The sequence below is a fragment of the Thalassophryne amazonica genome, chromosome 5 (genome assembly GCF_902500255.1).
Source record: "Thalassophryne amazonica chromosome 5, fThaAma1.1, whole genome shotgun sequence".
In the NCBI taxonomy this organism is placed as follows: domain Eukaryota; kingdom Metazoa; phylum Chordata; class Actinopteri; order Batrachoidiformes; family Batrachoididae; genus Thalassophryne; species Thalassophryne amazonica.
The window spans coordinates 55,566,833-55,591,361 of NC_047107.1; the positions used below are offsets into that span (position 1 = coordinate 55,566,833).

The 24,529-nt window shown below is 43.6% G+C and overlaps 1 protein-coding gene and 1 long non-coding RNA gene across 2 annotated transcripts in view; both read left to right on the forward strand.

Moving 5' to 3' along the window:
* rasl10a (RAS-like, family 10, member A) overlaps nt 1-23,635 on the forward strand; it is a 156,544-nt gene extending 132,909 nt beyond the window's left edge. The window contains exons 2-3 of the mRNA XM_034170312.1: nt 2,605-2,729; nt 23,083-23,635. Of these exons, the coding sequence (XP_034026203.1) occupies nt 2,605-2,729; nt 23,083-23,353 (396 nt within the window). The 3' untranslated portion in view covers nt 23,354-23,635. The remainder of the gene's footprint in view (nt 1-2,604; nt 2,730-23,082) is intronic.
* Nucleotides 11,834-19,557, forward strand: LOC117510553. Its single transcript, XR_004560747.1, has 2 exons — nt 11,834-12,000; nt 19,296-19,557. It is a non-coding gene; the product is annotated as an uncharacterized LOC117510553 (long non-coding RNA).
* Nucleotides 23,636-24,529: the final 894 nt, after the last annotated feature.

Here is a 24,529-nt window from a genome sequence, read left to right on the forward strand (position 1 = left end):
CATGTTCTCACGTCAACCCATAGGAATACAAACTTCCTGCGGGCACTGCACTATGTAAATATAAGCAAAAGACACTCAAGCCCCCATCACACATAGCAAGAATGTGCAGGAACCAGCCCGACATGGCAAATATTTCCATCATCAGACGCAGTCGAGAGGGAAAGAGGCGTGGTCAGCAGTGTCAGAACGCATCCAGATTACCTCGTCCACACCTGCACAATGGCATCCAAAGCATATGTACACAACAAGTAGATGACACAGACTGCTTCAGACGGCCATAAAAGACGCTAAAGACTGCCCGATGTCCAAACGTCTGTATGGCAAACACAGGACTGGGGCGGGAGGGAGTGCTGTGTTCCTCCCTTTGCACAGTCCCTGTCGGTACTGGACACCGGAGTACAACCAACGTCTGTACCAGACTCATGCCATATGTGTCAAAGCTGGCATGGCACTCAGTCATGCAATCACATCTGCGCTCTTCCTCCACTTCCCAGCGCTACTGACTTCACGTGCATGTGCATGTGTGTGTAGAGTAGGTGCTGGACTGATGACATGATCGCTGGGTGTGGTGTGTTTTGTTGGTTCATAACTGCTAAATGAGCAGCTATGCGTGCGCGCTTGTGCGAGTCTGCGCGGGGGAGGTCCACGTGTGCGCCGTTGCCAGTTACTGGACACTGCTGGCAGTGGGCCATGCTGTCCCATGCATCAGACACAGCCTTTCCAGGGAACATTAATTTCTTTTTTTGTCTTCACTTCAGCAGCACAACGCAGCTCTGTTCACTGTGATGGTTGGATTATCACATGGGATTTATTTTTGCGTGGTTGATTCCAGCACACAGCAGCCGGGTGAGAGGATTTTAACCACAGGCTGCGGTGCCGGCTCCACATCCACCCTGTGTTGCGAAACACTACTGGGCCGTTGTTGGAGGTGAGATTAATGTTTATTAGTGCACAACACTTCGTCATATCTCCTACAGAGTTAGAAGGTGATCAAGTAATAATATGTATATTACAGCAATGAGATCCGTTCAGCTCTGAGCCTGACGCGTGCAATGAGGCGTTACTGTGGATGAGACCATGGAGAAGCGCAGCTGCCCGTGGTATATAGAGATATTAAGGAGACAATAGTTATTTACGTCGCCCATGGGAAGGAATGTGTTATGTGTCGGACGCAGCCCGGAGAACTGACCAGCGTTTGAAGGACCCAGTATAAAATAAGCAGAGCACGGTACAAAGGATAACAGAGTTTAATGAACATAACAGTGATGTGATAAATATAAAAGTGCGCGGTCTGGCGTGGTGGATTGCGGTGCGCTCCCAGCAGCGCTAACGGTCCGGAGCCAGAACTGGTTCGGACCCAAGGACCCCGCCGACACCCCCCAGGTGGCCGCGACAAACCGAGTCTGTGAAAGAAGGAATCATTATGTGAGTCCACACTCAACACACAGAGAGAACGCTCAAAGGTGTACAAACAGCAAACCACTTCCTGGCTTAATACTAATTCGCTTCCCACCCTGCAGGCATGGAACATCCTGTTCACAAAACTCCACAGCAGTGGAAGCTGATTTAAACGACTACATATAGCTCAATATAATAAAGGTGTGAGGGACACCATATTACTGACTGTATAAATGTAGTCACAAAATCTAACGTACCTCAGGAAGTGTGCTGACGAGCGTGAGACCTCAACCCCTCCTCTTTCACAGACATGCATCAAACCTGGACGTTCTCTGCATCCACTGATGATGAGATGGCTCTCGAGACGACGATCTCACCCGTCTGGTCACAGGTCGAGTCTCTGGCAAATACACACTGTGTACTCCAGTCTTAAATGCCACCATGTTCCAATCCATGTAGATGCACCACAGTTGTGAGTCCTGACGAGCTGCAGGTGATCAGCCTCAGGTGATCAGGGTGAGGTCCTGATAAACTCAGCTACACAGCCACTCAGTCCCAAATGCAAGCCACCTGGAAGGAAAAACAAAAGACAGAAACAAAAAGGCAGCCAGGCCCCCCAGCCATACAACAGAATGGACAAATATCTGTACTGCAAGGTCTATTGTGGCTATAACAGCCTGTTCAGATTTGCGCTGGTGTGCGCGCAGTAGCGCACTGTGCTTTCGGTTTGGTAGCGCGATGTTCACATTCACTGCTACCTGATGAATGCGTGGCACATACATATCAACGGTTCCTTTGCGCTCCGGACGGGTTCCCTCATACTCACTCAAATCGATTCAGATCCTGTTTTTCCGCCATCGGAATCTGTAAATTGCGGTCAGATGGTGCTCAGATTGCACATGGACAACCGTCAGATAGGTGTCCCATGTCGACGGCGCCTGGGACCAACTGTGTGGTCTCTTGCAGATGGCTCTCAGAATGTTTTAGAACTGCAAGTGGGCACTTTTCGGATGTGGGCCATATCGTCATTCTGACACCATTCGGCCTCATTCTGGGTATGTGTGACAGGGTATCAGAAAGAAGCTTTTGGAAGTTTATTCAAGTCAACGTTTTAGGATAGCGGTGGGAACACATGTCGAAGATATTTTTTGATGCTGTACATTGCCCGAGATAATCTAATCAGATGTGTGTGTGTGTCTCCTTTAGGAGTGGTTGGATTTGCGCTGCAGGGGGGTTCGCAATGCCAACGCTTACATCCTGGTGTACGACATCTGCTGTGTGGAGAGCTTTGAATACGTCAAAATGATTAGACAGCAGATAGTAGAACACAGGTATGGTCAACAGCAGGTTGTCTCTCACACACACACACACACACACACACAGATTGTTCGCCCTTGCTGCTGATTTTTAATGACATCATGACAGACAACATGCAGGTGACACAGCGCTCGTGCACACTGATGGCAGTGTGACAGTGATTAAGTGCCAGCTCACAGTTGCATATTTTAATTCTTGCCTGCATGCTGTCAGTTTAGTGATGATATTTTACTTTGTGGTCTGCCGGGCACTGTGCAGCGGGGAGCTTGAAAGAAAGAAACACACACAAAGCAGCTAATATACGAGCTCCTCAGCTGGTTTTGCATCCATAAATGAGCCAGAAGAGCACTCTGTGAAAGTGGTGCAAGAAAAGGCCAATGACAAGTCATCACCTGCTCCATCATCCTTCCTGTTGGCTGCATACATTAGCATGTTGATCAGTAGGCCAGTGAATCGTCGTGCTGTGCTGCAAAATGACATGTCCAAAATCCGCTGTGCACTTTGCCACTTTTCTGTAAACGCATTACCACGAATATTTACAGTCTAAGCTTGAAAACCTTCAACAGCTGCAGGGGCTCAGGAAGGAAGGAAGAAAGGGTAAATGTACAAGGAATGAATGTACAAGGAATGAAAAGAAAAAAAGTCTACAATCATCTCACAATGATCTGGAGCCAGACTGAACTCACTCACATGATACATCTTGTTCCACTGAAATGAGCAGATAAGGATTTTTTTAAGCTCCCTTGTGTGAATCACAACCTGTGAAAAGCAGAAAAGTGCAATGATGACTGTGATGTGTTTCACATCTTTTAAGTTCTTTGCTTTTGTGACAGAAAAATCTTCCTCCCTGTCTCACTGTGGTCATCTGTCATCTGTCCAGGCCAACATCAGCAAGAATGCAGATTTATATCATTAATGATGCATACTGGAAGAAAATGGTATTTGTTGTTAAGAGCAACAGATCCGTCTTAAAGCCCTGGATTTAATAATTCAGAAGACACTGATCTTAGAGAGCCACCAGATGGTTTGTATGTGCAGACGCAGGAATACTGCCACACTTCACATTCACATCTAATCTGATGTTTCCGCTTTGTGATTTCAACCTGGCTTTTATTATGTTGACACTAATCTTCTTAATTATCATGAAAATCAGTCGTTAATTTTCCCACAGCCTGTGAGACCTAACCACATGGTTAAAAATCTCATTTTAATGCACCTTCTCGTCACAGTGTCTGCTCCAGGATCCGCTCCAGTGCTTCCTTTAAAGGGGTCATATTGCACTTTGGTACTGCAGCTAAAACTAGATCAGAAGTGCTCAGAGAGCGTAGAGATGGCATTTTAAAGTATCAGGCATGCACAGAAAATGGAACACGAGGTTTTAAACACTTACGTTCACTAATGACAAGATATCACAGCACCAAACGGTGCAACATGCAATGACTGTGCCTTTCCTATGGAACCATTTTTCGCACTCTAAGCTGGCAAACCCGGATGTCTGCCGTACTAGAGACACCTGCCGCAGTGAAAACACAAGAGCAGTTAGAGATTTCTGACGTCCGCCAATCTGGATCCGGATCACCTCCAAAATTCAGTGGAGTCTTCCATGCCCTAATACCTATCTGTGGTGCAAATTTGGTGAGAATCCATGAAGTAGTTTTGAGGGAATCCTTCAAAGCTTATATAAAGTGAAATCTTGAACCAGAATCAGGATTTGGAGCCGAATCACTTCCAAAATTTAATGGTGTCTTCCATGGCCTAATATGTATCTTTGGTGTCAATTTTGTCAAAATCCATGCAGTCCTTTTGACATAATCCTGCCAACAGACAGACAAATAAACGCCAATGATTTTATTACATCCTTGGTGGAAGTAATAATGTAAAACTCAATCAATCAATCAATCAATTTTTTTTTATATAGCGCCAAATCACAACAAACAGTTGCCCCAAGGCGCCTTATATTGTAAGGCAAGGCCATACAATAATTATGTAAAACCCCAACGGTCAAAACGACCCCCTGTGAGCAAGCACTTGGCTACAGTGGGAAGGAAAAACTCCCTTTTAACAGGAAGAAACCTCCAGCAGAACCAGGCTCAGGGAGGGGCAGTCTTCTGCTGGGACTGGTTGGGGCTGAGGGAGGAGAACCAGGAAAAAGACATGCTGTGGAGGGGGAGCAGAGATCGATCACTAATGATTAAATGCAGAGTGGTGCATACAGAGCAAAAGAGAAAGAAACAGTGCATCATGGGAACCCCCCAGCAGTCTACGTCTATAGCAGCATAACTAAGGGATGGTTCAGGGTCACCTGATCCAGCCCTAACTATAAGCTTTAGCAAAAAGGAAAGTTTTAAGCCTAATCTTAAAAGTAGAGAGGGTGTCTGTCTCCCTGATCTGAATTGGGAGCTGGTTCCACAGGAGAGGAGCCTGAAAGCTGAAGGCTCTGCCTCCCATTCTACTCTTACAAACCCTAGGAACTATCAATCAATCAATCAATTTTTTTATATAGCGCCAAATCACAACAAACAGTTGCCCCAAGGCGCTTTATATTGTAAGGCAAGGCCATACAATAATTATGTAAAACCCCAACGGTCAAAACGACCCCCCTGTGAGCAAGCACTTGGCTACAGTGGGAAGGAAAAAACTCCCTTTTAACAGGAAGAAACCTCCAGCAGAACCAGGCCCAGGGAGGGGCAGTCCTCTGCTGGGACTGGTTGGGGCTGAGGGAGAGAACCAGGAAAAAGACATGCTGTGGAGGGGAGCAGAGATCGATCACTAATGATTAAATGCAGAGTGGTGCATACAGAGCAAAAAGAGAAAGAAACAGTGCATCATGGGAACCCCCCAGCAGTCTACGTCTATAGCAGCATAACTAAGGGACGGTTCAGGGTCACCCGATCCAGCCCTAACTATAAGCTTTAGCAAAAAGGAAAGTTTTAAGCCTAATCTTAAAAGTAGAGAGGGTGTCTGTCTCCCTGATCTGAATTGGGAGCTGGTTCCACAGGAGAGGAGCCCTGAAAGCTGAAGGCTCTGCCTCCCATTCTACTCTTACAAACCCTAGGAACTACAAGTAAGCCTGCAGTCTGAGAGCGAAGCGCTCTATTGGGGTGATATGGTACTACGAGGTCCCTAAGATAAGATGGGACCTGATTATTCAAAACCTTATAAGTAAGAAGAAGAATTTTAAATTCTATTCTAGAATTAACAGGAAGCCAATGAAGAGAGGCCAATATGGGTGAGATATGCTCTCTCCTTCTAGTCCCCGTCAGTACTCTAGCTGCAGCATTTTGAATTAACTGAAGGCTTTTTAGGGAACTTTTAGGACAACCTGATAATAATGAATTACAATAGTCCAGCCTAGAGGAAATAAATGCATGAATTAGTTTTCCAGCATCACTCTGAGACAAGACCTTTCTGATTTTAGAGATATTGCGTAAATGCAAAAAAGCAGTCCTACATATTTGTTTAATATGCGCTTTGAATGACATATCCTGATCAAAAATGACTCCAAGATTTCTCACAGTATTACTAGAGGTCAGGGTAATGCAATCCACAGTAAGGATCTGGTTAGACACCATGTTTCTAAGATTTGTGGGGCCAAGTACAATAACTTCAGTTTTATCTGAGTTTAAAAGCAGGAAATTAGAGGTCATCCATGTCTTTATGTCTGTAAGACAATCCTGCAGTTTAGCTAATTGGTGTGTGTCCTCTGGCTTCATGGATAGATAAAGCTGGGTATCATCTGCGTAACAATGAAAATTTAAGCAATACCGTCTAATAATACTGCCTAAGGGAAGCATGTATAAAGTGAATAAAATTGGTCCTAGCACAGAACCTTGTGGAACTCCATAATTAACTTTAGTCTGTGAAGAAGATTCCCCATTTACATGAACAAATTGTAATCTATTAGACAATATGATTCAAACCACCGCAGCGCAGTGCCTTTAATACCTATGGCATGCTCTAATCTCTGTAATAAAATTTTATGGTCAACAGTATCAAAGCAGCACTGAGGTCTAACAGAACAAGCACAGAGATGAGTCCACTGTCCGAGGCCATAAGAAGATCATTTGTAACCTTCACTAATGCTGTTTCTGTACTATGATGAATTCTAAAACCTGACTGAAACTCTTCAAATAGACCATTCCTCTGCAGATGATCAGTTAGCTGTTTTTACAACTACCCTTTCAAGAATTTTTGAGAGAAAAGGAAGGTTGGAGATTGGCCTATAATTAGCTAAGATAGCTGGTCAAGTGACGGCTTTTTAAGTAATGGTTTAATTACTGCCACCTTAAAAGCCTGTGGTACATAGCCAACTAACAAAGATAGATTGATCATATTTAAGATCGAAGCATTAAATAATGGTAGGGCTTCCTTGAGCAGCCTGGTAGGAATGGGATCTAATAAACATGTTGATGGTTTGGATGAAGTAACTAATGAAAATAACTCAGACAGAACAATCGGAGAGAAAGAGTCTAACCAAATACCGGCATCACTGAAAGCAGCCAAAGATAACGATACGTCTTTGGGATGGTTATGAGTAATTTTTTCTCTAATAGTTAAATTTTGTTAGCAAAGAAAGTCATGAAGTCATTACTAGTTAAAGTTAATGGAATACTCAGCTCAATAGAGCTCTGACTCTTTGTCAGCCTGGCTACAGTGCTGAAAAGAAACCTGGGGTTGTTCTTATTTCTTCAATTAGTGATGAGTAGAAAGATGTCCTAGCTTACGGAGGGCTTTTTTATAGAGCAACAGACTCTTTTTCCAGGCTAAGTGAAGATCTTCTAAATTAGTGAGACGCCATTTCCTCTCCAACTTACGGGTTATCTGCTTTAAGCTACGAGTTTGTGAGTTATACCACGGAGTCAGGCACTTCTGATTTAAAGCTCTCTTTTTTAGAGGAGCTACAGCATCCAAAGTTGTCTTCAATGAGGATGTAAAACTACTGACGAGATACTCTATCTCACTTACAGAGTTTAGGTAGCTACTCTGCACTGTGTTGGTATATGGCATTAGAGAACATAAAGAAGGAATCATATCCTTAAACCTAGATACAGCGCTTTCTGAAAGACTTCTAGTGTAATGAAACTTATTCCCCACTGCTGGGTAGTCCATCAGAGTAAATGTAAATGTTATTAAGAAATGATCAGACAGAAGGGAGTTTTCAGGGAATACTGTTAAGTCTTCTATTTCCATACCACAAGTCAGAACAAGATCTAAGATATGATTAAAGTGGTGGGTGGACTCATTTACTTTTTGAGCAAAGCCAATAGAGTCTAATAATAGATTAAATGCAGTGTTGAGGCTGTCATTCTCAGCATCTGTGTGGATGTTAAAATCGCCCACTATAATTATCTTATCTGAGCTAAGCACTAAGTCAGACAAAAGGTCTGAAAATTCACAGAGAAAGTCACAGTAACGACCAGGTGGACGATAGATAATAACAAATAAAACTGGTTTTTGGGACTTCCAATTTGGATGGACAAGACTAAGAGTCAAGCTTTCAAATGAATTAAAGCTCTGTCTGGGTTTTTGATTAATTAATAAGCTGGAATGGAAGATTGCTGCTAATCCTCCGCCCCGGCCCGTGCTACGAGCATTCTTACAGTTAGTGTGACTCGGGGGTGTTGACTCATTTAAACTAACATATTCATCCTGCTGTAACCAGGTTTCTGTAAGGCAGAATAAATCAATATGTTGATCAATTATTATATCATTTACCAACAGGGACTTAGAAGAGAGAGACCTAATGTTTAATAGACCACATTTAACTGTTTTAGTCTGTGGTGCAGTTGAAGGTGCTATATTATTTTTTCTTTTTGAATTTTTATGCTTAAATAGATTTTTTGCTGGTTATTGGTGGTCTGGGAGCAGGCACCGTCTCTACGGGGATGGGGTAATGAGGGGATGGCAGGGGGAGAGAAGCTGCAGAGAGGTGTGTAAGACTACAACTCTGCTTCCTGGTCCCAACCCTGGATAGTCACGGTTTGGAGGATTTAAGAAAATTGGCCAGATTTCTAGAAATGAGAGCTGCTCCATCCAAAGTGGGATGGATGCCGTCTCTCCTAACAAGACCAGGTTTTCCCCAGAAGCTTTGCCAATTATCTATGAAGCCCACCTCATTTTTTGGACACCACTCAGACAGCCAGCAATTCAAGGAGAACATGCGGACTAACATGTCACTCCCGGTCTGATTGGGGAGGGGCCCAGAGAAAACTACAGAGTCCGACATTGTTTTTGCAAAGTTACACACTGATTTAATGTTAATTTTAGTGACCTCCGATTGGCGTAACCGGGTGTCATTACTGCCGACGTGAATTACAATCTTACCAAATTTACGCTTAGCCTTAGCCAGCAGTTTCAAATTTCCTTCAATGTCGCCTGCTCTGGCCCCCGGAAGACAATTGACTATGGTTGCTGGTGTCGCTAACTTCACATTTCGCAAACAGAGTCGCCAATAACCAGAGTTTGATCCTCGGCGGGTGTGTCGCCGAGTGGGGAAAAACGGTTAGAAATGTGAACGGGTTGGCGGTGTACACGGGGCTTCTGTTTAGGGCTACGCTTCCTCCTCACAGTCACCCAGTCGGCCTGCTTTCCCGGCTGCTCGGGATCTGCCAGGGGGGAACTAACGGCGGCTAAGCTACCTTGGTCCGCACCGACTACAGGGGCCTGGCTAGCTGTAGAATTTTCCACGGTGCGGAGCCGAGTCTCCAATTCGCCCAGCCTGGCCTCCAAAGCTACGAATAAGCTACACTTATTACAAGTACCGTTACTGCTAAAGGAGGCCGAGGAATAACTAAACATTTCACACCCAGAGCAGAAAGTGCGGGAGAGACAGGAGAAGCCGCCATGCTAAATCGGCTAAGAGCTAGTAGCTACGCTAAGCTAGCGGATTCCTAAAAACACGCAAAGTGAATAATGTGTAAATAATTTAGAGGTGATTCAGCAGAAGCAGTGCTTTAGTTAAGGCACGTAAAGATTACACTGGGAAACAAATCGTAATCTAGATAACTAGATCAATCTAACTGCGCAGATTAAACAGCTAACAGATACAGAAAAACACCGCTGTGCTCCGGAACAGGAAGTGATACAATACCGCAGTGAGAGCCAACCACCAGAGCCAACCACGCTACAAGCAAGCCTGCAGTCTGAGAGCGAAGCGAAGCGAACTCATCATTAATACAAAAGATTTTCATGTTTTAAAAGGTTAAAGCTTCATGCAAATCTTCTAAAATGTCTTAGTCATTGCTTCAGTGTATAAGAAGACCCGTCATTGGGGCCGGAGCCAGATGGAATGAGCCAAACTGTTCTCGGTGACATGTTGGACCAGCTCAGTTTGCCAACAGTCCTCATCTCTAGTTGCAAATATGTCCAAATAAGTCATCATGGGGGAGGTGATGGTCTAGTGGTTAAGGTGTTGGGCTTGAGACCAGAAAATCCTGGGTTCAAATCCCTGCCTGACTGGAAAATCACTAAGGGCCCTTGGGCAAGGTCTTTAATTCCCTATTGCTCCCGGTGTGTAGTGAGCACCTTGTATGGCAGCACCCTGACATTGGGGTGAATGTGAGGCCTAATTGTAAAGCGCTTTGAGCGTCTGGAAAAATATTGAGCGTCTTTGAGCAGATGGAAAAGCGCTATATAAATGCAGTCCATTTACCATTTCCATTTACTGTACTGCTGTACTACTGTACATTGTGGCTGCGCTGACATAAGCTGCAGGTGGCTCAGTCATGTTGGCTGCAGTGCTAGCGAGTGCCGCTCCTCCAGCCTTGATCATATTTAAAGACCACGCAGATGGTTGCACCGGTGTCCACCAAAGCATATAACATGGTTGTTCCCACCCCCGCACAATTTGTTTTTGTTGTTTACTATAAATAATGGGTGTCTTCAGTATGACCAACTTCTTGGTTTGTGACATTGTGCAAAAGGCGCAATGTACCTGTCAAATCAGATTAGATGTTCTCAAGATATACACATAAACCGGATTCATAAGTGAACTGTTGGCCTTTGAAAACCCGCAATCTCTAGTATGGAATACCAAAAAATGTAAACTTTTTCATATATTAAAGCTCATATTCAGAGAAACGTCACAGATATAGAGGTGACATCTTAAACAAAACCTTCTGGGCCTGTATGCATGAAGCATCCTAAGGCTAAAAATAGCTCCTAGTGATGTTATTCTAAGAAAAATCTTAGAATTTCTCGAATTCTTAGACATTTCTTAGAATTGTCCCTTGGTAAGAGAAAAGTTGTCCACAAAGCACCTTAGGCCTTAAGAGAGCTCCTGAGGTGCCAAACTGGTAAGAGTAGTGTGGAGGACTTTTAAGAAGCCTAAAAGTATCTTAAGCAGTCAAGCTGGTGGAAAAGACAGAGAGGAAGGGGAGATATTCTCCATATGTAGGATGACAGTGAGTCAGTAACTTTCTACCAGCTTGATCTACATAATTATTTTTATGTTAATTTACTGTCTTGATGTATTTATAAATTGTTTAGGGTCTTGTTATCATATACACACATTAATATTATCATTATTTTATTATTATTATCAGTATTATTGATATTTTATTTTATTATTACTTCTAGTTTGTAATTTGATTTTTTAATGGAACACAATGGAAATAAGTGTTTCACTTTCTTGTGTAATGCTTGCAATTTTAACGTATTTACAATTATATTATGGTCTTACATTGAACTTATTTATAAACTCACGCACCCATGCACACTTTTAATATGAAGATAATCAGCATGTGAATGAGATATGTTCAAACATCTTCAAACTGTGTAACAATTCATTTTGTTGTGAACTGCGTGGAATGAAAGACAGGAGAGAGCTTTTGTCTTTTTGGCACTCTGTGCTCTTATTTTTCAGATAAAACAACACAGGGACAGCATCAATAGAGTGACCAGACGTCCTCTTTTTCCCAGACATGTCCTACTTTTGAGACATAAAAAAATGTCCGGGGGGAATTTCAAAATCGTCCGGGATTTTGTTCAACTGCCTCAAACATAATACATGTACAGTACATTGTCAATAGAATTGCTACTCCGTTCCATTTTACTCCATTCCAGGTTTCTCTGTATTGTTCGCAAATTAGTCACGCCCTTCTCCTCAAATCTAGTCACTTTGCATTGTGTGTGTGTGTGTGTGTGAAGGAAGTAGGGTGGGCTAGCCAGTCTACCCCGAGTGCTAACAAGCGAAAGCACGTGTGTCTGCCGGTTCTACGGCAATGCCGAAACGAAAATGCACGTTCACGGAGGAGTTGAAGAAAAAATTCCCGTGCTTTCGCCAGGGTCGTGATTAGGGATGGGTATTGATAAGATTTTATCGATATCGATGCCATTATCGATTCTGCTTATCGATCCGATTCCTTATCGATACCTCGTGAATTTTGTACTAAAAGTAGGCTTTACAGGTTTTCTGTGTATTTCATTGAGTCTTAAAGTAAATAAATATGAAATTGGTCACTGTACCCTTGATCTCTGGACATAAATAAAACCAAACAAAATGGTGTTTCACTTTGAAGTTATTAATTCAGACTGGACTCTACCATTCTAACTTGACTCATCAGAGAGCCACGCAGCATTTGGAGCTGTGTGAACAGAACGGAGGACGATTCTCGTTTCTTTCTCGCAACATGACAGGAGTCCCAGTTAGTAACTTTAATCCGCACAAACGTGACTCACGATTGACATACAAGGTCTGTTAGAAAAGTAACAGACCTTTTTATTTTTTGCAAAAACTATATGGATTTGAATCATGTGCATTTGCATCAGCCAAGCTTGAACCTTCGTGCGCATGCGTGAGTTTTTTCACGCCTGTCGGTTGCGTCATTCGCTTGTGGGCAGGCTTTGAGTGAGCACTGGTCCTCCCCCCTCGTCAGATTTTCATTGTCAGGAAAATGTCTGAACGGCTGGAGCAGCGCTGCATCAAATTTTTTCAGAAACTGAGAGAGACAGCCAGGTGGAAACCATTCGGAAAATTCAGATGGCTTTCGGTGAAGATTCTATGGGCGTCGCACAGATTAAGGAGCATTACAACCGGATTAAAGACGGCCCACAGCGGCTGAGGGCGCGCCGCGCTCCGAGCAGCCATCGACAGGCTGAAATGACCAGATCATTTCCAAAGTGAAGGCTGTGTTGATCCGGGATGTCGTGTGACCCAGAGAAATTGCGGAAGAGGTGGGCATAGCCATTTTTAGGCACATTCCACTGTTAAAGGAGATTTTGTAATGAAAGACGTGCGGCGGAATTCGCACGTCGGGATGAAGCCGCAATGGCGGAGAACAAAAGCAAGTCTGTGTTGGAAGGCTCACGGGACATGTCTTCCACCATCCAAAAGATTCAGACGGCTTTCGGTGGCTTTTTATTCGAGTGAGTATCCGAGAAATTGTGGAGAGCTGGGCATGTCAACATGTCCCCTGAGACTTCCAACACGGACTTGCTTTTGTTCTCCACCATTGCGGCTTCGTCCCGACGCGCGAATTCCGCCGCACGTCTTTCATTACAAAATCTCCTTTAACAGTGGAATGTGCCTAAAAATGGCTATGCCCACCTCTTCTGCAATTTCTCTGGGTCACACGATGTCCTGATCAACACAGCCTTCACTTTGGAAATGATCTGGTCATTTCAGCCTGTCGATGGACGCTCGGAGCGCGGCGTGCCCTCAGCCACTGTGGGCCGTCTTTAATCCGGTTGTAATGCTCCTTAATCCTTGTGACGCCCATAGAATCTTCACCAAAAGCCATCTGAATTTTCTGAATGGTTTCCACCTGGCTGTCTCTCACAGTTTCTGAAAAAATTTGATGCAGCGCTGTGCCAATCGTTCAGACATTTTCCTGACAATGAAAATCCAACGAGGGGGGAGGACCAGTGCTCACTCAAAGCCTGCCCACAGGCGAATGACGCAACCGACAGGTGTGAAAAAAACTCACGCATGCGCACGAAGGTTCAAGCTTGGCTGATGCAAGCACACGATTCAAATCCATATAGTTTTTGCAAAAAATAAAAAGGTCCATTACTTTTCTAACAGACCTCGTATTCAGGGATGAAAGTGGTGAAAAACAAAAAAGCTGAAACCCAAAATTACCCCCCAACACCACCCGCACGAAAATGTTTGAATTCTAGAAGCTCTGAAATGCAATCTGGGACTATTCCAGACGATAAACTGCAGCATCCATTTAGGTAAGAAAAAACAAAACAACTTTCCTTATTCAAATTCATTCCAGTAGTATTCTGCTCTTACTAGGATGCAGCAGTTTTCTAGCTTGGCAGATAGCTCTGGAGGAAATCACTGAAGAAATTAACACACTGAAAATGTGGTTTGACCGAAACAAACTGTCATTAAACTTAAATAAGACAGGGATGAAATGGGGGTGTAAAGGTCACTCGGCCCAGACAGCAAATAGATCCGGGCCGGATGTAGTCTAACATCTGGTACCAATCCTGAAAACAGATCCGGTCCAATCAGTTTTTGCACCCTGGCCCAGATCCGGCACAGCTCCGCTTTACAGTTCTGGAACAGATCCGGACCAGATCTGAACTGGATCCGCAAAAGACCAACCGTTTACAGACCATATCTGGCACGGATCTGGGGCAGATGTGGTCCGCATCACAGCACCGTGGCAGGAACAAGTTTTATAGGGGTAAGTTCCGTGGATCCGATGAAACTGATTGTATCTATAACACACAGATCAGTGTCCCTGGACTTATAAAACTTGACTGTCGTAAAGAAACAAACCGCTTTGCAATAAGCATTTAAAAAAGCCTCAGTGACGATCACGATTACAGAGTACAGAGTTTACAACCGCTAATGGATAGTTTCTACCGAGTGCAGATAAAATTGCTTATCGTTATGCTCCATGTGCCTGCCACGGTGCTGTGATGCGGACCACATCTGTCCCAGATCCGTGCCAGATATGGTCTGTAAACGGTTGGTGTTTTGCGGATCCAGTTCAGATGTGGTCCGGATCTGTTCCAGAACTGTAAAGCGGAGCCGTGCCGGATCTGGGCCAGGGTGCAAAAACTGTCAGGACCGGATCTGTTTTCAGGATTGGTACCAGATGTTGGACTACATCCGGCCCGGATCTATTTGCTGTCTGGGGGTGTTCACAGGAAACATTTATTTCTATATGTATTTATTTATTTATTTATTTATTTATTTATGTATGTTCATTGTTAGTTGTTTTTATATTTTCTGTTGTGTTTCTATTCAGGTTCTTTTTGTCTCTTTCTCTAAAATTGAATATAATAAGCATTAGATTATTAATATATAAGCAAAAATAAATTTAAGAAATATTACAATTTGAAAACAAATGCACCCGAACGTGATGACAGCTGCAAATGCGTAATGCTAACTTTTAACATTGAAAATGCCATAGACATGCTAACGCGTTAGCATCGCTCCCGTTTTTAAGTTATAAAATACATCTATCAACTGTTTCAGAAGACCATAACAGGTCGGTTTAACGTAGAAAAGGTAAATAATACTCACAGACGCATGCTCTTTAGGGTTTTAGCTGGGGAAAATTAAGCGAAAGAAAGAAAGTATAAACGAAGCAACAGGTCGAAGCATTGCTTCAATCTGCGAACCATGCTTCGATTGGTTCAAGGTTCAGAGCAAAGCCGCGCTGCAGAAAAGTTGATTACGGACCCGCTGCAGGGTCTGTAATCAATGTAGAAAAATTATCATTTTCCTGACAAACACCCCCCAAAACAACGGCCACTCTGAAGGACCGATAACAGAATCGTTAAGCACAAAGCTTATTGATGTCGGTGGATCGAATCATTTCTTAACGATACCCGAAAGGAACCGGTTCTCGATTCCCATCCCTAGTCGTGATCCTTATGAAGCTGAGTGCTTGACATGTAAGGCAGGCACTTACGTGTCTGTGGCAAATAAAGGTGCCAACGACCTGCAGGCACACATAAATTCAACCAAGCACACAAAAGCAGCGAGGGGCGAGAGCTCATCATCTAAAGTCACGGATTTCTTTGTGACTAAGTCCGAGAGTGTAGCTGTCACTGCAGCAGAAGGCAGCTATGCTTTTCACACATTTAAGCACCACAAAGCTACAGGTCAGTGGACTGCACATCTGGCTTGTTAAGGAAGGTTTTCACAGACTCCCCAACAGCTCAAAATTCTTATGCGCCCGAACAAAGACAGAAGCCATTGTAAATTCCGTGATAGCCCCCCATTAAGTTCACGTTGCTTTAGAAGCACTTCAAGGTATTCCCTGCTGTGGCGTGTCCACTAGGGTTGCCAACTCTCTGAAAAATAAATAAGGGACACCGCCAGGGCCGACCTACCATTGCCTTCACCCTTCCCAGCATCTGTGTGAAATGATTTTTAACCATTTGACTGTTGACTTGACCCTGAATTTAAGTAGATGCATACATGCATTTGTTCTGATATGAACACGTGGAAAACAAATTATTATTTAGCAATTTATTTTTAGTGCAAAATAAATTTTCACTCAAAATTTCAATATGAGCATTCTGTCCTGCTTCAAAGCATAAAATTAAAAAAATTATTTAAAAATAAATCTCTGTAGTGCTATTGCTTAACTTAAAATTGTATAAATTAACAAAAAAACAATTGAAAATTTGCATCATCCAAAACAATGTAACAGTGCAAAACAATGTAACAGTGCACATTTACACATTTAGTGTAATAAAAAGTGCAAAAAATAAAGTCTGAAAAGTAAATAATACTTACAATACTTATAGCTGTTGTTGCGCACCTTTTCCACCCAGCCATTTTCCTTTTCTCATTCTCCCCTGTATTTTTGCATTCTTTTTTGTTTGTTTGTTTTTTTTTTAGGAGGAGTAGTAAGGATGTTACAGACATTGCTGTCCGTAGGCATATCTGCAGTGCCAGTGTCGGTGTCTGTATCGATATCAGCCATGCTGCTATGTTATTGTCGTCCAGCGACCGTCGTCGGCTCATGACGCCGGTATCTTCTTGCGAGCTTCATGTCCCTCGACCAATGAGATAAGAGTGATTCTGTATTGTCAACTCGTGTCTGTCAGCTCATTGGTGAAAAGCAGGAGAGAGGCTGGGATCAAATTTACCGTAAGTTTCCATATAAAGCGCCACTCAATTCCATTGACATTTTACAGACTTTTTGATTATCACAGAAATACGGGACAAACTGCGTCCCGTTTCAGGTCAATACGGAACGCACACTTTTATTTCCAAATAAGGGACGATTCCATTTTTCAAGGGACGGTTGGCAACCCTAGTGTCCACTGATGGCAGCAACCATGGAGCAGTAAAACTGTTCCCTCTGTGGATCCAATATTACGACTGGAAGAGTGGTGGTGTGCAAAGCAAATTAATCGAAATTAAAAGCACCCCAAATAAATCAGCTGACACCATTGCTCAGTACATAAAAGACACACTGCAAAAGAAGGGAATCTTTTCTAAATGCATTGCATTTACTGGAGATAACTGCGATACAATGTTTGGAGGAATCCGACGAAAGAATGTTTTTGCAAATTTAAAGAAGTCCCTGCAGAACACAGCTCTTATTGGTGTTGGCTGTCCAGCTCATATTCTGAACAATTGTGTTCACCATGGCGCAGACACACTAGACCTTGACATTGAGCAAATCATTTTCAAAATCTATCACTACATTCATATCTACACTGTCCGCACAGAGAATTTGAAGGAGTACTGTGAATTTGCTGATGTTAATTACAGGGTTCTCCTCTCTCACATCAAGACACGAAGGCTGTCATTATTCCCAGGGATTGAGCGATTACTGCAAATGTATCCAGATTTGAAAGCATTCTTTTTGTCCCAGGACAGGCCACCACTGCAGATCAAGATGTTTTTTGAGGATGAGTTCAGTGAGATTTACCTGTGGCAAATGCATTCACTGATGTCAGTGTTTCAGTCCAATATTCAAGAGATGGAGAGGGAGGATAACTCCGTTGTGGAGGTGAAGAGGATTCTGAACAAGGTCCAGAGCTTGCTTCATGAGCGAAAGATGAACAACTTCATGCCTCTTAAAGTCAAGAGTATGCTGGCTCAAAAGCAGAAGGATGGATATGGGCAAAGGTTAGCTAAACTGCAGGATTGTCTTACAGACATAAAGACATGGATGACCTCTAATTTCCTGCTTTTAAACTCAGATAAAACTGAAGTTATTGTACTTGGCCCCACAAATCTTAGAAACATGGTGTCTAACCAGATCCTTACTCTGGATGGCATTACCCTGACCTCTAGTAATACTGTGAGAAATCTTGGAGTCATTTTTGATCAGGATATGTCATTCAAAGCGCATATTAAACATGTAGGACTGCTTTTTTGCATTTACGCAATATCTCTAAAATTAGAAAGGTCTTGTCTCAGAGTGATGCTGAAAAACTAATTCATGCATTTATTTCCTCTAGGCTGGACTATTGTAATTCATTATTATCAGGTTGTCCTAAAAGTTCCCTAAAAAGCCTTCAGTTAATTCAAAATGCTGCAGCTAGAGTACTGACGGGGACTAGAAGGAGAGAGCATATCTCACCCATATTGGCCTCTCTTCATTGGCTTCCTGTTAATTCTAGAATAGAATTTAAAATTCTTCTTCTTACTTATAAGGTTTTGAATAATCAGGTCCCATCTTATCTTAGGGACCTCGTAGTACCATATCACCCCAATAGAGCGCTTCGCTCTCAGACTGCAGGCTTACTTGTAGTTCCTAGGGTTTGTAAGAGTAGAATGGGAGGCAGAGCCTTCAGCTTTCAGGCTCCTCTCCTGTGGAACCAGCTCCCAATTCAGATCAGGGAGACAGACACCCTCTCTACTTTTAAGATTAGGCTTAAAACTTTCCTTTTTGCTAAAGCTTATAGTTAGGGCTGGATCAGGTGACCCTGAACCATCCCTTAGTTATGCTGCTATAGACGTAGACTGCTGGGGGGTTCCCATGATGCACTGTTTCTTTCTCTTTTTGCTCTGTATGCACCACTCTGCATTTAATCATTAGTGATCGATCTCTGCTCCCCTCCACAGCATGTCTTTTTCCTGGTTCTCTCCCTCAGCCCTAACCAGTCCCAGCAGAAGACTGCCCCTCCCTGAGCCTGGTTCTGCTGGAGGTTTCTTCCTGTTAAAAGGGAGTTTTTCCTTCCCACTGTAGCCAAGTGCTTGCTCACAGGGGGTCGTTTTGACCGTTGGGGTTTTACATAATTATTGTATGGCCTTGCCTTACAATATAAAGCGCCTTGGGGCAACTGTTTGTTGTGATTTGGCGCTATATAAAAAAATTGATTGATTGATTGATTGAAAGGTGTGACCAGTTCAGTGCCTGTACAGTTCATGTCTTGACTACCTTCAGAAATGGATGGCACCTATGGAGGAGTTTTCCACTTTTATGTGGATGGATCTGAGTGAAATTCCAGACTGGAATGATGTGGAGGCCTGCATCAGGAACCTGGCTGAAAAGGGAGTCGAAGTTGATGATGCAAAGTGCTTTGATCAGGTCACCAATCTCAAGAAATTCATTGAGAAAAATGGTGCGGAATTCAGTGATCTACAAGCACATCGGAGGTGGACCAAATTTTTTGAAAGGTCAAAAAGTGTTGATTTTCATTCAGAGCTGCTCAAGATGGTACAGTTTTGTTTTGTTTTTTGCCATACCTGCCCACAATGCAAATGTGGAGCGCATCTTTTCACTGATGCAAGCGCAGTGGACGAAGGAGAGGAATCGCATGTCTGTGGATTCACTGAAGGCGATTTTGTGCACCCAGTACAATTTCAGGAACATGACCTGCAAAGATTTTCATACCTACTTAATGGGTAATCGTAAACTGTTGAAAGAGATGCAGTCTTCTGACAAATACACCCCGCAAGAGGAGGACTGAAGAGGGGCCTTTTTTTTTTTTTCAAGAAGACTGAAGAGGAACCAAATTTTTTTCAGGAGGACTTTTTTCAAATGCTGCACCGATGGCCCTATTTCTTTTTTCTTTTTTTACTTAGTCTACCACTATTCCACTCAAAAATGCCAGTGTACATATGTTTTTGTCAGTGTACATATGTTGTTTTGTGTTATTCGGGCCAATAAATGCAATTGTTATACAGACACAATGTCATTTGTGTCATAACATACGCCGATACACCGATGAATCCCCCCCCAAAAAGGTGTCCTTTTAGGAAACCCAAATCTGGTCTCCCTAGGCATCAAACACGATACACTTTTCACTTATGGTGACAACATGGTGACACTTAACTCACTAAACCAATTGAACTACAAAAACACAAATCAACAACACTAACAACATTTTTAAACTAACATGATGTTATGGTTAGGGGTTCGGATGGTGCCGAACCGTGTCAGGCTATGGACGTACACACAGGGAGCAGGACACAGGACTGAGTTCAAAAGGAAAAATATTATTTATTATTATAACAATAAATGAGAGGTGCTGCAGAGGTTATGCAGTATGGAGAGTGGCCCTCCTCATAGCGGTGAAAATAAGTAGCTGCATTTTCCCGAGCCAGGCTTGAAGGAATAAAGGCACACAAAGAGGTCAAGGACCAGGGCCAGGTGGGACGCTGCTTCAGTAAAGCCCCTTTCACATTGGCGTATTCGTAGAGCTGCTCATTGTGGCGTATCATCTACGCTGAGATGAGCAGCTCTCCGCCCACTTTTAGCAGCTCTACATCGAGTTTTTTTCCCCCTGTGCAGCAGTATGTTGAGGACTACACACGTAGGACGGAAGAAATTAAACATGTTTAATTTTCTTCGGCGTAGAGCACTGAACACAGTTTTAAGCAGGTCTGCGCAGCACAGCGTTACTGCATGCAAGTCTGTGCAACACTGCGCTTCTGTACACAACCAAAAACTGAGTGCGTGAATCCAGAGGAATCAGCTGAGAACATGATCACATGATCACGCAGCCCACAACACCTGTGTGTTCAGAACAGAGAATCAAACCTCAACTCAGAAATCCAGAAACACAACAGAAACAGCAGGTCGGTCACTCGCTCTCTCTCGCGCGTGCGCTCTCCCTCACTCTCACTCTGTCTCTCTCACTGTGTCTGATCAAACCTGTGACTTTAAAATAAAAGCGCACTCGCTGCATGTCAGTGCACTCATCAAATGCCCTGATTGTGGCAGTAATGCAACTGTAAAAACCTCATGATACAGTCCACTGTTTTCCAAGTGCAATGATGTGTTCTGCACAGCCGGCAGGAGTAAACTGAGTTTAACTAGCGGCAAAGTACATGTGACTGTGTGCACATTAAAAAAGCGAACACACGCAGCCGCAAGTATGAAACGAATATGGAAAAGGCTGAGTACGCGTGCATTTCGGGCATATTTAAATGAAACAAAACGCTGCAATACACAGCTCTACGAATACGATACAGTGTGAAAGGGGCTTAACCAGGAACTACGGAAGAAGACACAGCGTAAGTGGAATGCACTTAGTAACGCGGAGCACAAATAGTGTCTGTTCACAAACGGGTTGAAGCGCAGCTCATATCAAGCAAGACTTGATACCGCTGGGCAGCGTTCTCAATTGTTTGATATCACAGTTCATGCAGTTAATAAACAGAGTTTTGAATGGTTCTTTTGTGAAGCACAGTCACAATATGAGGAACGTGAGAATGGGATCCCACAGAGAAGGAGCAGAACTTAACTGGCGTTTAGGTCCAGGATCACGCCATGCCAGGACCCGGCGAGTTTCCACAGAGACATGTGGAACCGATAGCCAGTACCAGGGTCCTGGTCCGCACAGAGGCAGTACCAGGTAGTTCTGGAACATGAGGAGAAGGCCGTTTGTTCTAATGCAGAGATGGGGCCAGGCCAGCGTTACCTCAGAATAAGCTGCAGGGCGCGTTGGCATCTGAGCGCACAGCTGGAGACACGTTCAAGGCCACAGTGCAGCAATCAGGTAAAACCCTCTGATCTCCATCTGGAGTGTGGATGAGGCTTGAAGGCTGCCGAGGCAAACAGAAAAGCAAGGCACAGAAAACAGAAGTGCGAGTCTACAGTAGTATCTTGCCTAGGCTGGCAAGACAAAACCAAGTATCTGGCAATCAATGAACATAACATCTAGGTTTAAATAGCCTTTGCATAATCAGTCATAACCCAAACCTGGTGTGCAGTACAACATAAGGGCGCCATCTAGTGGAGAACAGAATGTATTACCAGAACAGAACAAAGGGCACCATCTAGTGTGGAGAGAAAGTCATTACACAGGTCCAGGCAGGGGGAAACCTGACACGAACCACAATAGCAACATCTAAAACCCCAAAACCCAGAACTCCCATAATGCATTGCATCACAAGAATTTCTTGGTTTAGCGACCGGCCCCGTGATCACTCCAATTTAATTTTGCTGAGTATTATCATCATGACATTAAATTATTTTTATGATTATGCATTTCTTAATGCAGTTATATTTTACTGTTCATTCATATGTAGGAGTGCAGAGTGCATTTATTTTTTATTTCCTCTTCCCTTTCTGTGACAGCCAATCACAGCTCTTGCAGGACCACATCATACCTAGCAACGGGGTCAACCCCGCCTCCTCACTAAGATAGGAGTTTCAGTCTCCTTTTTGCTCAGACTTGCTCTCAGACACCTGCTGGCTCACTCTTAAGCTAAGATTCCTTGCCAGGAAATTTTAGCCTAAGTTAGGAGCTCTTTGAGAGGACTTTGAGATGCTTTGTGCATACGAGCCCCGGTGTTAAAGCAGTGAGCCGTTTTGCTGCATGTTGTTGTCGTTGCCATGACTCTTTTCTGCAGACCATGTCACACAGATAGCATACAGTACAGACTCAGTGGACGTATCTCTTTGATGAAGGTTGAGTCCACTGTTACATATGTCACAGACGTCGAAAACAAGCTGTTTCAAGCACCACCCCCCCCCCCCCAAAAAAAAAAATTCTCATAGCAGAATTTCTACTTGCGCAGTGATGAAATTGTGGGCTTTTTGCACTGTTTAATATGAAACTCCAGCCATATGTAACTGTAAAAGGTGGACCAAAAAAAACTGATTATGCACTTATGACCCCTTTAGGATGATTTCAGCATTATTGCAGTAAGCCGTTAAGTTGGTAGATCACTTTCCATGCACAAATGTGCCATTGAAGCCTTTAGTTGCTAATTTATGTCTGCTATACTTTTTCTCACCTCATAATGCTGTAAACGGGTCAGTGCAGATTATAGTGGGAGGCCCCTTGAGCCTCTGAGCTCTAATCCTCCAGTCCACCCCCACACACCTCATATGGAGGGAGAATCATGTTCACCCTCAGCCAACAACTGTGACAAACAGCATCCGCTCTCATCTGTAATATTTCCAAGAATACAACTGGTGTATTTAACCGCAATTATTGAAATTGTTCTCCCTTTTTTATCCTCTGGCTTGCTTTGTGTAGGGAAGGCAGCAGCAACGAAGTGCCGATCCTGGTGGTGGGTAACAAGAGAGATCTGCAGCGGCAGCGCTTCATGCCTCGCAGGGCTGTGTCCGTCCTGGTGAAGAAGACCTGGAAGTGCGGCTATGTGGAGTGCTCTGCCAAATTTAACTGGCATGTCGTCCTGCTCTTCAAAGAGTTGCTGGGTATTGCTGTGTCACGAAGCCTACGCCAGAACCACACTTCCATCCGTCTCCAGGGGGCACTACAGAGGAATCGCTGCACCATAATGTGACCCTGACACCTCCCTCTGGCCGACTCATCTCAGGAGTGGAGCGGCAACAGAGCAAAGGACTTTTATCTAAATGGCTGGAAAACTACCCTGTGGCCTCCTGCTTTACTGAGCTGATTTTCATAAAGAGGTTTATTCAACTTTGCGCTGTAATAGTCACTCGATTACAAAAAAACCCATCCAACCACTTCCTAGTCACTGCCTGCCAAGTGTTGGGATGTACCGTGCATCTGGAAAGTATTCTTAGTGCTTCACTTTTTCCACATTTTGTTATGTTACAGCCTTATTCCAAAAATGGAAGAAATTCATTTTTTCCCTCAAAAATCTGCACACAATACCCCGTAATGACAATGTGAAAAAGCCTTTTCTTTTTTGGGGGGGGGATTTTTTGAAATTTATTGAAAATGAAAAAACTACTAATTCACATGTACATAAGGATTCACACCTTTGACATGAAGCTCAAAATTGAGCTCAGGTGCATCCTGTTTCCACTGATGATGAGATGAGATGTTTCTGCAGCTTAATTGGAGTCCATCTGTGGTAAATTTAGTTGATTGGACATGATTTGGAAAGACACACACCTGTCTACATATATAGTCCCACAGTTGACAGTGCATGTCAGAGCACAAACCAAACATGAAGTCAAAGGAACTGTCTGTGGACCTCAGAGACAGGATTGTTTCGAGGCACAAATCTGGGGAAGGGTACAGAAACATTTCTGCTGCTTTGAAGGTCCCAATGAGCACAGTGGCCTCACCTGCCTGTCTAAATTGAGCGATCGCGGGAGAAGGTCCTTAGTAAGGGATGTGATCAATAACCCGATGGTCACTCTGTCAGAGCTCCAGAATTCCTCTGTGGAGAGAGGAGAACCTTCCAGAAGGACAACCATCTCTGCAGCAATCCACCAATCAGGCCTGTATGGTACAGTGGACAGACGGAAGCCACTCCTTAGTAAATGGCACATGGCAGCCCACCTGGAGTTTGCCAAAAGGCACCTGAAGGACTCTCAGACCATGAGAAACAAAATTCTCTGGTCTGATGAGACAAAGATTGAACTCTTTAGGGTGAATGCCAGGCGTCATGTTTGGAGGAAACCAGGTACCATCCCTACAGTGAAGCGTGGTGGTAGCGTCATGCTGTGGGGATGTTTTTCAGCAGCAGGAACTGGAAGACTAGTCA